This window comes from Littorina saxatilis, linkage group LG17, assembly GCF_037325665.1.
Source record: "Littorina saxatilis isolate snail1 linkage group LG17, US_GU_Lsax_2.0, whole genome shotgun sequence".
NCBI classification, from domain to species: domain Eukaryota; kingdom Metazoa; phylum Mollusca; class Gastropoda; order Littorinimorpha; family Littorinidae; genus Littorina; species Littorina saxatilis.
Window position 1 is genome coordinate 37,511,674 of NC_090261.1, and position 17,233 is coordinate 37,528,906.

General features: G+C 40.1%; 1 protein-coding gene across 2 annotated transcripts; it reads right to left on the reverse strand.

The window, feature by feature from the left end:
- Window positions 1-277: 277 nt before the first annotated feature.
- LOC138951810 (nucleolar and spindle-associated protein 1-like) lies at window positions 278-17,215 on the reverse strand. 2 transcript variants are annotated; one of them, XM_070323361.1, is made up of 10 exons: window positions 17,058-17,215; window positions 12,238-12,309; window positions 11,164-11,301; window positions 9,604-10,098; window positions 9,042-9,321; window positions 7,888-7,986; window positions 6,795-6,979; window positions 4,019-4,316; window positions 3,478-3,718; window positions 278-2,806 (listed from the first exon to the last, which is right to left on the reverse strand). In XM_070323361.1, exons 1-10 carry the CDS (start codon window positions 17,130-17,132, stop codon window positions 2,716-2,718), a joined length of 1,974 nt encoding a protein of 657 aa, XP_070179462.1. In that variant the 5' UTR covers window positions 17,133-17,215; the 3' UTR covers window positions 278-2,715. The 2 variants fall into 2 exon arrangements, with proteins under 2 accessions (XP_070179462.1, XP_070179461.1); XM_070323360.1 differs by having other exon boundaries at window positions 3,478-3,721.
- Between the last annotated feature and the right edge of the window lie 18 nt (window positions 17,216-17,233).

Genomic DNA, 17,233 nt, shown 5'->3' on the forward strand with positions numbered 1-17,233 from the left:
AGTTATTTCCGGAATCCGTCTCTTTCGGCTGATCTCAAAGGGTTCATATCAACACGGGTGTCATTGACCAAAGGTAATGTGGTGTAGGCTGAACCTCTGCCTTCTGATTCTTTGTTTGATTTGTTCATTGATCAGAATAACTCGGCCAGGAATAATTTATCAGCCTACTTACTCATTATGGAACCCTGCAGTGTAGACAAGGTTTAAACCTTGCATGTTTCCATCACAACAAGAGGAGCAAAACCCCATACACACACCAAATCAAACAGACTGGGAGTTCCTTCAACAACTTTTTATTTGCAAAAAGGACACTTTTTCAGCTCAAAGTTCAGTTAAGGACAGGCAAAGTTTAATTTTAACAAATAGAATACAAAATTGAAAATCTTGCTGAGAAAAATGTTTTGTTTTCTGTGCGGCCAGAATGAACAGCACCAAGTGAGGGACAATATTTAAGCATGTTTATGTGAACAACGGTCACTCTGTATTTAGACGTTGCCATGGGAAAGAGAGGTCATACCGCCAGATGAGAAAATGGAAGAAAACGGCCATAAAAAATTAAGAAATCTTAAATCATAGGGTCTATTAAAGACTATTAAATTTACACAAGCATCAATATATATTTAATGATGCCTGAGTGCTGCATGCATCTGTGTGAAATCATTGATCAAGAGTGAACATGCAACAACTGTATTACAAACACCTCGCAAACAGAACTGTCAACACTTCTCACAGACTCACCTGTCATGAATATGACTCTTTTATGAGTCTTTTGCAGTTTTGTTTTTACAGTTTGTTTTATTTTTGCTGCTGTGCATCAAGCGTCAAAGTAAACTTCTTGTGGCAAAGTCCTGCATAGTTTTGCATAGTCCCAAATTAACCCTGTGAAAGTGATATCACATAGTAAAAGAAGAGCGACCGTTTGAGTGTCACTCATTGGGACCGTGAACCTCACACAGGGCTAAATCGGGTTATTTCCCTTCTTGCTGTCTATGACAGTATGTAGAACAGTGAAATCTGACATAACAATGCAGTGATGTGACAAATATATGTGCAAACAACATAGTACTGTAGATAGTGGACTCATAAAATATTTACACGATGACCTATAATCCACATATAAAATCATACTACAAAAGTGAATGCTATAAATGCATACATGTACATTCAGAGATGGAAATCTGGATATAGAATACCTGATTCTTTGTGATACAAAAAACAAAGTGTGCATCTTTTCTAGGCATGCAACATTTTGGTTTTAAGTATACAAAGCAATAAGGATCTATGGATAGCCACTTAAAAAGCTTACTTTAATGGCTTGCATTCACTGCCAAAAATGCAGTGATTACCATTTTGCTAAGCAAGGCACATGCAACAGCAGTATAAAACAGGAAATTCAATGTCATGAAAAATGGCAACTTAAAACAGGAAATCCATCTTGATAAGAAATGGCAATTTAAAACAGGAAATCCCATACATACATCTGATTTGGTTTGACATTGAGCAACAAAGTAATGGAAGGGAAGTAACTGCCTCATTTCATTCACACACAAGTCTAATTTGGTGAGCTCTTTTTGTGTGTGTGAATATTACTGGCTATGGGCACAAAGTTACCTAGAGAGTTATTTTTGCTGAGGAACTAGCGCAGACAATTGACATGTCTCACCAGTACCAGGAGCAAAATAGATAGGCTTGATCATTTCAGTTAAAAGGGAGATTTGTAAAATATTTACATGATGAACTATAATCCACATATATTAAAAGAAATCATGAAGCAAAACAAGTGAATGCTATAAATGCACGTAGATCCAGAGAGCGAAATCCGGGCCCACTGCATGGGGTTCATTTTGTTATCAAGAAAAATAAGCATGCCAATTGTAGTAGCTAAATCGACATGCAGTTTGATATGGAAAGCAGACCTGCCAACCTTTGTGAAATCTTTAAGTGTAGCAATTTAAAAAAAATTGGGGGAATTTTCAGCATAGCAAATAGTGTTTTTGTGTAGCATTGTCTAAAATGTATTTGTACATGTATCCGAATTTAGGCTATTTCGCGCAGCAAACGGTTGCATGCTTGTGATTATTTGTTTGAGCCTAGCAATAGTAAGCTTGGCGTAACAATTTGTTTTAATACGTAGCATGCTTCGCTGAAAGTGTAAAAGTTGGCAGCTCTGTGGCAGGGATGCTTCTTACATCCAGTACAGAATATTGGAGTTTGTGCTCAGTGCTGCTGTAGTATAACTCTGTGGGCAGGACATCAATTGCTATTGTACTGTGTTTCTGTGCAAAGCTAGAACTCTCATCTTCCATACAAATTGTGAACAGTAGCTGGCTTCAAGGTTTATCCTCTGCTATCAAGTCACGCAAAGCCTATTTTAAATTTTAGAACAAAAAAAATCGAAGCTAAAAAATAAACTTGAGCAACGCACTTTATTTTATATGCTAAAACTTGAGAGTATTAAAAAAAAAAGTGTATTTGTCAAATTATAAAAGTCAAAAATGATTAACAGTATTGAAACAGTGAAAGGGACTTTTACTAGAAAACGCGCAGAAACAAACTTGTCAGTCTATTAAAACAAATAAACGTCAAGCCAAAAATTCTAAGATATACCCACTGAAAATAACTTTAAAACCCACAAAAATGTTGCATACATGTTTTAACTGTACAAAACAAAACAAAATTGATGCACAAATGTGCATACATATACAATGTAAACATTCAGGGCGCAGCTCTAATGCCTCGTCTCTGCATCTGAAGGTTGTTCTTGCTCTCTGCCCGTTTTGCTGCCGTTGCTGCTCGTCTGTCTTGTCTGCAGACAAAAATGTGTTAAACACGAACTACAGTCCACAGAAACAGTAAACATTTTGGCAAGGCATTCTTTCTTGTCTATTGTAGATTTTGATAAAGAGTTCAGCCAGAGCAAATAGTATCAAAACAAAAGAAAATCTTCCAGTCCCAGTGCAGTGTTGTTCTCAGCCTCAGATGGCAATAGGTCGGTTGGACCTAGATAAAACAAATATGTAAAGGTCTAAATGTCCTGGGACTGTATGTTTCATTGGAAAATTGTTTGCCAGAAACACTCCTACATGTCAAAACTATGGGACAGTCGACCGGGCAAATTTAAAAAAGTATGCCTCAATGACCGAAGACCGGAGGCCTGGGAACAACACTGTAGTCCTCACAAAACTGCCCAGTAGAAGCAGGAAATGAAGCACTGAAAAGGTCTAAAAACACTTTGTACTCATACTGTACACCGAAAACCCTTCAGAGCTAATTTGAAAACGTACACATTTTTTTTACACATCATTAAATAAAACACTACATACAATATTGCAAAGCAGCATGATTAATACGGGCATGTCTACTTTTTGTGTGTATAGGCCTTGATTTGAAAAAAGAAAAAAAAGAAAAAGAGGGGTACAAATAAGAAACCAATCCTGAAAGCTTTTCCTAACTTAAGATGACAAACAAAATTCCTACCTTGAATAAGTCAAGCGAGTCTTGTTGACAGCAGACTTGAAGATATCCACACGGTTTGAGACAGACGGCTTGCTAGCAGAAGTGACAGATTTATACCCCGTGTCAGCGGGCCGCAGTTTGCCGGTGTGTGGCTTCCAGGTGATGGGTCGAGCCAGACTGGCCTTCAGGTCGAACACAGGTTTGCTCATTGACTTGCATGCATTTGACACGTTCAGGTTGCCAGTAAACTGGAAAGGAGTGGCTGCTGCACAAAAGATTACGAAACGTGAAAATGATACTGATGTTATTTAAGAAGAAGAACAAAAGAGATCCATACAAAGGGCAAAGCAAAGTTAAGTGGTACTTTCTCATTATTAAAAATATTTACATTTCTTAGAAATCAATATAAATTATAATCACACTCCTAGTTTTGAGTAACAGAACCCCCCCTTCTTAAGAAGGATACATCAGAATGTTAGAATGCATCTACCTTATTAAATTAAACAAAACTTCTAGTGACTAAAAGTTTGCAACTAAAACCCTGAAACAAAAAGTGTCTTACCGCCCAAAGATTTTCTTGCAGCAGAAACACCTAGAGATTTTCTGGTTCCAACGCTCTTCCTGGCAGACGCAGTGGTAGGTGTTCGCTGTCGTGTCTCAGTCTTGCTGGTGACAGGAGTCTTGAAGGATCCAAAGTTAAAGTTGGCATCCTTGGTAGAGGTCACAGTTGGCTTAAAGGAAGCTGCAGATTTTCTGTCGCCGGGAGTTTTGGTGGAAGGGACGGTGGCGCCAAAGTTGAGATTCATTTTCTTGGTGGAGATGACTGTGGGTTTGAATGGTTGCGTGGCCCCTGTCTTGCCCTGCAAGTGAGAATAAAGTCTTATCCCATGACCTGCCTCTTTGTCTCTGTTAGCTGAGGAGGTGATTATTCTGAATTATCCATCGCAACCATATGAATTATCCATCACAACCGAGTTTCGATCTCAACTGTCATTGGTCATTGTCTTTGATTTCAGAGTACAATTGAATAATTTATAGAGGTCATCTGCATATTCAGAGTTTACAGATGGACTACTTTTTTCAACATACGACTGAAATATTTTATGGTGTCAAAGTCAATATCACGTATAGGTACAGGCCTACATGTGTCAATATTGAGAAAATAAAGAATACTTCATACGATACGCACATTCTGCATGGATTTAAAGAGCGGAGTCGAGATATTTCGCTGGCTGAAGCGACTGCATGGTCAAAGGCATGTTCAACGAGTATCGCAAGTGGGATCAAGGGACGATACTCCCTAATTTTTACACAGACAGCCATCTACACAGAACCGTGAGAGAGAGAGAGAGAGAGAGAGAGAGAGAGAGAGAGAGAGAGAGAGAGAGAGAGAGAGAGAGAGAGAGAGAGAGAGAGAGAGAGAGAGAGAGCAATCAAAACACAACCCAGTCACCTGGTAGTTTGAAAACTCAATCTGAAACTGACATCGATTGTCGAAGGCATGCCTGTGGTGCATAACTCTCGAAAAGTTGTCGTAGCTGGGAACCCGTTGAGATCCATTCCAACGCCCAAAAAATTATCAGAAGAGTCACCATGAAGTCAAATCAAACGTTAGGTTTTCTCATTTGGTTATTTGCTTTGGCTTTAAGTGTATTGCTTCGATTGATAGCTGAATCTGCTTCCAACCGTGCTGTTCAAGACTGTTCGAACTGTCGTCTGCTAGACGGGCTTGTGTGAATCCGAGTCGAGTAAACTGCGGGGACAAATGAGGGAGTGGCATCAAAATGAAAAGAAGAAGACGAAAAGAAGTTGGAGATACAGTTAAGATATATGGGGAAGAGAAGAGAATGTGAGGTGTTAGATGTAGCCAACCTTATGTGTTCAAACTCAAGACCGGGACAAAGTAGAAAGCGATGTACCGCGACCGACTCTCAGTGCCGACATACAACTTCCAAGCTTTATTGCTTAACGTCTACAACAGGCGAAGTATTGAAGCTTTGGCTCACCTAAACCCGACGACTGAATATGTAAGTGATCCACGTGTGAAAACCGAAACAGAACAGCGCGATGACAGCCAACATTTCTATCCCCGACTGACAAACAGTAACACTGCATGCGAACTGACTTGGGTCAACGATCAAACCAGCACGGCCCGAACTGAATTTGTTGCGCTGCCATTATCGTGCGCAATTCTGGTAAAAATATAAACCCGGTATGCCGAATTGAATATAACGAAAGCCGATGTCAAATATACACAGGGATATTTTAAAATGACTTTCAAAATGTAAAAGCAGACAGCAGACCTTTTTATAAGCAATATGAATGACTGAATGTCCACATACAAGTCGAATGACGCCGTCCATTATGCTGACAAATGGGAACTAGCTTTGCGCATGAATTCATTGACATGAATTTCGACTGAGGAGGCTTTTGGCAAGCTGAAAACAGGCACGGGCAGGATTTAGTGGAAAAAGTAAGTGTTTTTAATGAAAATGTCGGAGTAATGGGATAAATAGCTTACACACCTCGTCCTGAATCTCTTGCATATTTTCCCTCGGGTCGATTTTCAGGTATTACCTCGCCAAAGGCTCGGTAATACCTGAAAATCGACCCTCGGGAAAATATGCAAGATAATCAGAACTCGGAGTGTGTAACCTATATATATTGAAAATATAAATTGAAAGTGTCTGATTATTTAAGTGTCTCTTTGCTTTCTTAAATGTTATTCTTACACAATCAAAAAAGATCAAACCCACAATACCTTCAAAGCCTATTAAAAAATGTGCAGACATATTTTTGTGGGTTGTTTCCTTTGTGGTATATTCCTCAGTGAGAATACATTTGCACCTATGTTTTGTAGTACAGCTTTAAATGTAGAATATGTACTGACCAAGAGAAATGTAATTGAGATTCCTGTTAGAAAAGCCAAAACAAGAACATTCATGCACTACCACTAGAATGAATAAAGCGTACCCCTTTCCAAAAAAACACCCTCACACAGGTGCTTTGGAATGAAACATACATGTTGTCACAGAGTTTGGTCTGTGAAGAAAAGACTATACTCAACCGAATTTGGATGGGACTTATTCAAATCGCAAAGCACCAAGCAGGGCATATGCCACCCCCCGGAATTTTGATTTGTTTTCAAGGAAGCTAAATTGTGCAATCTGAGGTTTGAATTTGCGAGAGAAGCGTGGTGCAGTGGTATGTAAACTCAATGTGCCCTTTGACGTGCTGAAGAATTCTAATGAAGATTTGAAGATTTAATGCACTACTGTGCATGGCGCGCTGTTAAGCCGAACCCTGTTGTCATATTTGCAACACAAAGTGAAATGTACCAGACTGGGTGTCCTCTTGCTCTTCAGCTTGGTGACTGCCTCCTGTACCTCGTGAAGCACTGTGCGAGCCTTTTTCACAGAGGCTGTCAGCTCTTCCGCACGTTTGCGCTTCTTCTCCAGGTAAACGTCGATAGAGTCGAGCTTGGAGAACTGTTTCTTGTGCACTTTTTCCCAGTCTTTGTTGCCTATACAAAAGAAAGTTGTAAAATGACGATAAATCTGATCAGTTTCAAGCACACACAGAAATGACGTACAGTGAGTGATTTGTGACAAATGTATGCACATGTGTATGTATTTAAAGTGTGAAAAGTACACACATTCATATATATGATGTACAATAAGTTTGACTCAAACAATGAGTGTGTGCATGCACGTAGAGAGAGCATCCTGACCTCAGGTCAAAATGAGTTCGGCTCATTCTATCCCTGACAGGATGCCATGGTTTTTCTTGTCTTTTCGTAATGTGTTATGGATATAAGCAGATTCGCAATCGTCGATAATGATTTTTCATGGTGTTGTGTAATTTTTAAATTACAAAGGAATTGATATGTAAGACAGTTTGAAGCGAGCTATTTTTCGCGGCTGTATTTACTGTGCAAACAACTCTAAATATGGCACAAGTGTCACGTGATAATCAACCGTTTGGTTTCGGCGCTCGCTGGAGCAGACAATTTTTCTGACAGTCATGCAACCATATATTACGGTCTCCTTCCGGTAGCAGTCCCAAACTTTCAACTTGTTTTGACCTTATGTCTTTATCATAACTGGGAAGAACAGAACGGAGATCACTGTCGAAGTCGGCCAATCTGCAATCATTTTCGTCTCGCGAACACTGCTCGCGAACAACATATGGGAGATAACTCTGTATTCTTGTTTTGATAGATTCACGTAGGACTTTAGCGTCCGGTCAGAGAGATAACTGGCGATAGCCGTGGAGCGATGATGATCAAAATGGTAGAGAGAGAGGTAGAGAGAGAGACTTGGAGAGAGAAAGAGAGAATTCTTTTAGGCTAGTTTACCGCAAACAAGACCAAAAGCTCCTTGACAAGCATCAAAATTAAATAAGGCAAGAAAGTATATATCTGCAGCTTACCGGGTGTGATGGTCTTCTTCTGCTCCTCCTTTCTCTTTGCTAGGAAGGCAGCGAACCGTGGGATTTGCGTTGTTGGGCCACTGTGCGGTGAGTTCTTCACTGAAACAGTAGAATAACTGTACCATCGATCAACACCTCACCAAAACACACTGCAGATCATAGGAAAAGACAAACATTGAAACAATAAAGAGAAGCATGGAAGTGTAACAGTCAGCAGGTCAGCTCCCTAAAAGTTGTCGTTGAGCGTACATACAAGGTGGATCTGTCATCTAAATGGTAAGATTACATGCACAACCGTTTTCAGTCACCCTGCAACGTAGCAGTGCTTCCCACAGACGCTCCACCTAGAGGATCTCTTGACCCCTACCTTTGACGTTTAAGGGAACTTTAGACTAGACGGGACGCAAACCAGAAGGTTCATATAATATTCTTTCTTTTGGAAGGCACATTCCTTGCCAACAGATGATCGATCCCTGGAGTGCTTATGTTGATATGTTGATGCAATGCCAACTTTTGGAAGTTTCCTGAGCCCTTCACAAAAACTATATGGTAATAATATTGATTAGACCAATTGCGTAAATTCATGACGACACAGATTCAGCAGAAGATATTCTGAAAACAGTACACATGATAATAGAAATAGAGTGCTTCCCTGTCTTTTCAGGTTTAGTGTATCCCGGGACTCCCTCCATGAATTGTTGGTATATATATATTTATCCTACATATGTGAGAGAGACACCCGTGAGATAATAATCGTTCAAATCACACGTGTGTATATCATGTAAATGAGGTCATGTCAAGCAAGTCTGGCAGGGACCTGTTTTTCCACTGCTTATGATGCCAAAGTCACCGAGACAAACGTCATTATAGAAACAAAAATTGCGCTCGCTAATTACCCTCGATGAATCTTTAGAACTAACACGTCACGCCACACTCTCAGAGTGACGTTTCTTTGCTTTGATGTAATAGATTGCACGAGGCTTTAGAAGAGATCGAGGTTCCAATTTAGCTGCCTCGACTGCAAGACATTTTCAGCAAAATACACGTAAGTACAGTATGTAAGATAAACAGAATACTACCTGGCTTGCTGTGTCGTACCAGATTTACACTCGTTGCTTTTTCAAATAGTGCCAAATCCAAACATAACACCCTACCTTTTCCTTCCACCTTCTTTGCAATGGCACTCATCAGTTGCTTCTTCCTCTCCGCGCTGTTCAATTCTCCTGACATGGAGTCCAACATGTCCTGGATTCCAGGGCTGGATCTGGTCGTCTTCTGAGCCTGTGGCGTCACTGGTGTGCCTGTCGTGCGGACTCTCTTGGTCGTGTTTGTCGCCTCGGGTGTGGCTTGGGGTCCCAGTGTGGCTTCATCTAAATCAAAGGTGCTCTTGCGTTTGCGCTTTTGTCCTGGAATGATTGCCTCATGTGTCTTTGTCTGAAAAAGAGATCACAGCATTTTTGTGATGTTGACAAGTCTTTAAAAAAATCGAAAAGCTTTCATTTCACAGTACTAGTCAGGAAATGTATGAACATCATTTAGTCAATACACAGCTCAAAACAATCTTAATTTGTCTCAAATGAAATAGGATTCCCTCATTCATACTTTGTTTTTACATTAATCACCACAAATTTCAGTTCATACATTATATGCCTGAGCATGGTGTGAAACAAACATTAAGTTAAAACGGGGACAGTGTGATACCTGGCTTGTTCGTACCTTTTGGTTGTCTGATTTTCGTTTCGTTGTTGATGAACCTTGCACGCTCGAAGACCTTGGCGTGTTTGCTGAAGGCTTGGGCGAAAGCAAACCAGGCGTGCTTTTTCCACTACCCGAAACCCTTCTCGTTTCAGGGGCTCTGGCCGGTGACGGATTCACGATAGCCACTGTTCTCTTTGCACCCTGAGTCCCGGCCTGGGGAGTCCTGGCAGAGGCAGGGTTAACGATAGCAGGCCGTTTTCGTGCTGCTGGTGTCAGTGGTGTTCTTGCAGAAGAAGGATTGACGATGGCTGGTTTGTTCTTGATCACTGGGGTTTTGGGTTGGCCTCCGGACACTGGTTTCACAATCTTGGGTCCTTTCTTGATTTCTGGCTTCTTTGCCTTTGGTGTCTGCCTGCTTCCTGGGGTAGTTTGGCTGGTCTTGGGTGACTTGGTGTATGATACATTCATCTTTGGCGCTGCGTCATTTTTGTTGTCTTCTGTCGAGGCAGTTTTCTGTACAATTGAATGTTGCATAGATTTAAATTCTTTGAATCTATGTGATCTAAATATACCCAAAATTTAGACAACATTTACCAAACTCCCTGCACAGTTGTCAGAGTGCAATCCATATTAAAAACACTCAAGCGAAGCAGTCAAAGAATTTGGCATGAGAAAAAAGAAATCAGTGGAAATAGAAAAAGAAATCAACATGACTAATTCAGCGACTTTGACTGAAACCAATTACAAATTAAAAGCGTCCTCTCTCACCACTTTTTTCCATCATTGTTTTTGTCTCACCTACATAGCTAGCCACAGAAACCAATGGTGAACCATTGGGTTGCATGCGCAATAAAACTTGTCTTGATTGAAAACTTTTCAGGAAAGCAGTCCTTGATTTAGGCTTAGATGCTAAGGTAACATTTTAAATGTGTGCAAAACTGCAATCATAAAGAACCACAAGATACACAGATGTGCTTGCCTGATAGTGATATTTTCCATGATAACTTTTTGATGCCTTCTGTTACTCAGTGTTAGTCAAAGCCAGCCTCAAAAGATATTTGACTGAGAAAGGGTGATACATGTACTGACTGCTGAGAGTAATCTTTGACCGACACCAGAGCCATTTAAAAATCAACTTTAGGGAAAGCACAGGCACCAATTTACATCAGCTCAGCCTATTTTTACACCCCCGGTATAGGGGTGTGTATAGGATTCGGTCGATGTGTTTGTTTGTTTGTTTGTGTTCGCATATAGATCTCAAGAATGAACGGACCGATCATCACCAAACTTGGTGAACAGGTTCTATACATTCCTGAGACGGTCCTTACAAAAATTGGGACCAGTCAAACACACGGTTAGGGAGTTATTGGTGGATTAAGATTCTACAAGGACTTATAGAGGGACATATTAATGGTCAAAGGGAAATAACCTTCTCAGTTGGTGGCAGTGAGAATGGTAAGGACGGGGGTGTTTTTCCTACCTCGGAGGAATTTCTTGTTCTAACTGGAATGCACACATGACGTCACATCATACTTCAAAATGAAACAAATTAAACAAAAATGTAATATAATAAAGCACCTCTGTCTTTGCTTTGGTTCCCTTCTTTTGTCCTTTCTTTTTGCCCCTGGCTGGTGCTTTCTTCTTTCTTTGGTTCTTTTTGACCTCCTCAGCCTCTGAAGGTTCCGCCACATCCTCCTCTGCTTTGGGAGCCTCCGGCTAAAATCATGGCAAGACAAAGTAGAATGAATGAATCATTTGTCGTGATTTGAATGTGTTTGCACTGAGCATTAGCGTATAACTCAAAGTTCAAGCCTCATTCTCTTTTTGATTTACTATTCAAATAGACTGCTCAAAATCTGTCCGATAATAAACAACTCATGTGCAAAAACAATAAAACAGGTCATGTCTATCAGTATCATATTCACATTATCCAGTAAAATTGCAGTGATTTCCTTTTACATGTAGATTGAACACATTGCCTTTTTGTTTGTTTGTTTGCTTAACGCCCAGCCGACCACGAAGGGCCATATCAGGGCGGTGCTGCTTTGACATATAACGTGCGCCACACACAAGACAGAAGTCGCAACACAGGCTTCATGTCTCACCCAGTCACATTATTCTGACACCGGACCAACCAGTCCTAGCACTAACCCCATAATGCCAGACGCCAGGCAGAGCAGCCACTAGATTGCCAATTTTAAAGTCTTTGGTATGACCCGGCCTGGGTTCGAACCCACGACCTCCCGATCACGGGGCGGACACCTTACCACTAGGCCAACCGTGCCGGTAACACATTGCCTTATTGCACTTGACTTTACACTCTGTCAATAAGTTAGCAAGTATTAGTATCCCTGATTATACAGACTATTAAATCCTGATCAACTGGTTGGCAAGGTTAACAACTATTCAGCCGCTGGTCACTTTAACAACACAGTTTGCATTTGCAGAACTACTCCACTAGTGAACTTTATTGCATTTTATTTAATAACATCAACAATAGCAATAGTATGCACTTTGTAGGTATCACTGCATTGAGAAAACAAAACGTTACTATGTCTTACCCTTAAATGGCACACTGTCACGGTGTCTTGCTCTTAAATCTTAAACGGCAAACTAAATAATGGCATGTATACTTTATTATCATACACCAACCTTTGAGTTGTTGGTCCCACTTGTCCCTTGGCTGCTGTAATGGTCCTTCAATGCCTTCACCAACTTGTCAATCTGAAATTTGAATTTGAATCCAAATTCCAATCATTAAACTTAAACTTAAAGCTCATCTGATGCAGTAATGGTCAACTAAAATCATTTTGCTATGGTTTAGGTACCTGTAGGTAAATTATATACATGTACAAAATTAGTTTTGCAACATTTTGCTTTCAGAGTAATTGACCAGAGGTTGATTCAACTCTGTCTATCACTGGTGGCTTACTAAGTTCTAACTTGCTGTAAAATGTAAAAAAAAGACTGATGTGTGGTCTCACTCTCAATCTTAGCTGACAACTGACAGTCTTAACTCTGAGTCTTACTCTAAATCACAGTGAATCATGGGTCTGATGTGCATATTTTATTTCAAAAGAAAAAGGCACACTGCAAGTGCAAAACATTATCATCAATATCATAGATTCCTACACACACTTGTACATGTACTTGTGCGACGTTGTAGGTTTATAGAAAACCTGTTTGCCGATCCTGGTATGAAAAATAAGCTGCTGTGCATGGGCTCTAGCATAGGTAGCTTGGGATGTATATGGGTCATTCTCAGAAATGGTGGTCCAAAGTGTTACATACAAAGTAAAAAAGTAAAGTGTCAAGAAATACAAAATAATTGTTTTTACTATGAAGTCTATTGTTTGCTATACATAATAATGCAAAAATTAGACAAAAAGAGTAATTGGTTGCTGAATAAGAGACGTTTTAAAGTGTTGTATTTACGTGATGAATGTTGTAACATGGAAACCAAATTCCAACTTTAAACCACCTAAGCCTTCAATCCTTTGTGCATTTTTTATCAGTTCTGCAGTATTTTTGTGTTCTGCCCAACACATTCTAGTTATGAAAGGTAAGGACTTCAACTAATATTGGTAAAAAAATGACATTTGGAACTGACTAAGGTGAATGTCGTAACACAGAAACGAAATGCTTGAACCACTTTCGGTTCCTGTGCGACAGACATGAATCTGCACTGTTTGGCCTTTCCTGCCGGCAAAACCCGTCTGACCCAAAATAACTTCACAAAACACAATTCGTCAGAGTTTGCTGTATTTGTTGAAAGTTCCTGTTGCGTTCAGATTACCCATTTTAAAGGTGGTCGTCTACATTTGTGCTTTTTTTCAATAATCTTATGGTTAGATTTCGCTAAAAGGTTATGTCAGATGATGAATGAACCATGGGGAAAAAAGTTATAGAAAAAAAAAATATATGTAAAAAAAGATTTTATTTTTGGGTAGCGTGACTCACGCTTCCAATATTTTGTTTTCTGTTTGCTGAGAACATGTGCTTTGCCTAAAAATACTGACCAATCAAATTCATGTCACTATGCTTATAGCCACGCCCAAACAAGTACAGCAACAGTTTGACACTGAAGCGCTGTCCACGCTTTTTTTTTAAACGCACGAAATGCACCGGATTTGAGAGCAGTTTTGCGCTTGGCATTTTCCAAATAAGGATATCCTACTATGAGTACTACGCTGGAATACTACAATGAATTTTCAAACGGCTACACTGGCTTCGTCTTTCCTGATCGAAAGGGGGTGTATTGTTGATATTTGTAGATAATAAACTCTGCATTTTAATGGTCAAATGGCGATTTCGGTATAAAAATGTAGACAAGGTCAAGGACCTTTAAGTACTTGATGAATGTCGAACATCGACAATCAGAGGATACGAAAACTTCTTGGCTGCTTTGTTCCGCTAAACTTCGCGCTTTGAGAGACTGTTTGCACTCGATATCCTTCCGACACTACATTGTCGCCATCCGCGGTGTGTCCATATATGGGTCATTCTCAGAAATGGTGGTCCAGTGAGAGTGAGTAGGGGTGACACATTTGAAATCATGAAAAAGTAAATTAAAATTATTTCTAGCACAACTTTTTTCATCTGAATCTATTCCTGAGACATTAAAGCATTGTTGTATGTATTGGTGTTGTTTTTGTGTGCTTTTCAATTGCGAAGTTCGGCCGTTTCCGGATCGCCGAAGCGTTACACGACTTTCGTGATCAACAATATGTTCAGTCTCATGGCTAAATGCAAACATGCAAACACCAACAAATTACTGCAATCGACAGTCAGGAGTTCAGTCTGGGACGTAGCAACACATCTTTGCAAAAACTCACGCTGAATTTGAAGTTACGGGCTTCGAACAAAAAATTATGAATGTTGTAACGCATCGTATCCGGACTCGACGCGCGAACATCGGACAGCAATGTGCTCCATGATTTTGCCACATCACGGCTATTTTTAGCTCTTTGGCGCACAAGAAGTTCGAACAAAAAAATAGTCCTTTGAATCACAGCCAAATATTCACAGAAAACACCAGAATCATATCATTTGCTGAAACTCATGGCGTTGTTTCCCGACCTACGTTACGACTGAAGATAGTTTTAATGTAGTGTCGGAAGGATATCGAGTGCAAACAGTCTCTCAAAGCGCGAAGTTTAGCGGAACAAAGCAGCCAAGAAGTTTTCGTATCCTCTGATTGTCGATGTTCGACATTCATCAAGTACTTAAAATGGGTAATCTGAACGCAACAGGAACTTTCAACAAATACAGCAAACTCTGACGAATTGTGTTTTGTGTAGTTATTTTGGGTCAGACGGGTTTTGCCGGCAGGAAAGGCCAAACAGTGCAGATTCATGTCTGTCGCACAGGAACCGAAAGTGGTTCAAGCATTTCGTTTCTGTGTTGCGACATTCACCTTAGTCAGTTCCAAATGTCATTTTTTTACCAATATTAGTTGAAGTCCTTACCTTTCATAACTAGAATGTGTTGGATAGAACACAAAAATACTGCAGAACTGATAAAAAATGCACAAAGGATTGAAGGCTTAGGTGGTTTAAAGTTGGAATTTGGTTTCCATGTTACAACATTCATCACGTAAATACAACACTTTAAAACGTCTCTTATTCAGCAACCAATTACTCTTTTAGTCTAATTTTTGCATTATTATGTATAGCAAACAATAGACTTCATAGTAAAAACAATTATTTTGTATTTCTTGACACTTTATTTTTTACTTTGTATGTAACACTTTGGACCACCATTTCTGAGAATGACCCATATATATATATTCCTAGTAGAGTTCCAGTAGGTGTCTAGTTTTGACTTGAAGGCGTTGACGGTGTCGACTGCTACGACATTGTCTGGTAGGCTATTCCAGTCAAGGACCACTCTCTCTGAGAAAAAAGTTCTTCGCACTCTTGTACTTGCAACAATGTGTGATCACACGCGATGGCAAATAAAAGCCGCAGTCACTGTGTCAGCAGAGTGCACTTCTGCCGCAATGTCTTGGGTGCTGAGTGAAGTTCTCTGCCACACGATATATTAGTAAAATGTCATTTACGAACATTGCCTATTGCAGTATTGGCCTACCCTATTGTTTCCTGCCAGTGCCAATCCTAAACGTTTTTTTCTACCTCAACAGTCCCTCGTTTCTATTCTTTGACGCAGGATTTGATGAGTTAAGCAAGGAAATTGGGGATTTCTCGTCATGAGGAACGCTAGGATTTGGCAAGCATGCCTTGGACAATTGGAAGTGCTCAATACGCAAGAAAAATTGTTGGCCGCACAGCTGCCAATCCGATTGGCTGTTAATGGCTGTTTAAGACCAGTGCAGACAACCTTTTTGGTAACAATAACAGCCAATGGTGTCTAATTCTTGCGTAGCTAGCCATTAAACCATTCATTCATGTATACACACTTGCTGTCTGGCATAGCAACAGACTATAGACGCAAGCGTAAAAAAAGAAACTAGGGACAGATAAGGTGTTGGTATTTTTACTATTAAATTATGGATTAATGTCACTGTCACTCACTCACTGTCAGTCACTATCAGTATCACTATCGGTATTTCTTTGGTGTTTCATTGTTTTCTCTTTCTTTAGCGGTGTCTGGGGGGGGCAATATAAATGTATAGAGGGAGAGGCGGAAGAGCATGCGTGACTGTGAGAAAGACTCAAAGTCAAAGTAGAAGAAAGAGAGCTGTTTGCCATTGGTTATCACTACCTGTGCCACTACCAATATATCTTTCTCACCAGCACAGGGGCTTCATATATTTTTTGCTGAAGAAAACGGTACAATTTGGAATACAACGAGGGGACGCAAAAAGGTCGCGAGGCCTACTCATTGTCCCAACTACTTCTTGTAGTAGTACTACCTACTAATCTACATGGAACTCCTTGGACAAGAATGTGGTAGAAGCGCCGACAATGAACAGTTTCAAAAATCGCTTGGACAATGCCCAAATGTCAGTATGCCTCTCACTGCAAATTCCCACCAGCCAAGAAAAAGTTGATAGAATAGGCCACGGTCAAAAGATCGTGTAGGTTACCTAGCTCAACAGCCTAAGTACTAGTCTGTCAACATATCATATCATATCATATCATAATCTAGTCCTGGCTACAACGTCACGTTGATAGTCGTCGTCGGCTTCTGTGGCGCACCCGCCAACCACCAACCCAGGCGGGTTATCCAGATCCAGATCCAGAACTAATTACTTGCAAAGTCTTGAGATGATGGAAAAATTAAATTAACCTTGCTTGAATTCTAATCACTGCTTAGAGCCATTTAATTTCTTTTGGGGCATTAATCTATTCTATGTAGGCTAAAGTCTTAATTATGTCAGCTTATGCCGTAATTAATGTGAGTGTGACTGTGAGTATGAGTGATGGAGACGGGGACCATCTTTCGTGGCCCAAGTTCAACTTCAAACGGATCCTACAAATTCACCAGCGATAAATAGCTGACGATAATACCTTTTGGTTAGCTCGTATTCCTGCATTCTTGGCAAGCTTTTGTAGCTCACTGTATTTCAAATTGTCGAGATCCATGTCGGTTGATCAACAAAATTGTTGATGTTGACAAAACGTGCACTTCCCGCTTGGTTATTCGAAATTTTTGCAACGCACAGTTTCATTGGCTGAACAATTGA

Excerpts from the sequence above, each read along its gene's own strand:
- LOC138951810 (XM_070323360.1), bottom strand. The coding sequence starts at position 17,132 with ATGGATCTCGACAATTTGAAATACAGTGAGCTACAAAAGCTTGCCAAG. Across the intron at positions 12,310-17,057 it reads GAATACGAGCTAACCAAAAG|ATTGACAAGTTGGTGAAGGC; the intron begins GTATTATCGTCA and ends TTCAAATTTCAG. Across the intron at positions 6,980-7,887 it reads GAAGAAGACCATCACACCCG|GCAACAAAGACTGGGAAAAA; the intron begins GTAAGCTGCAGA and ends TCTTTTGTATAG.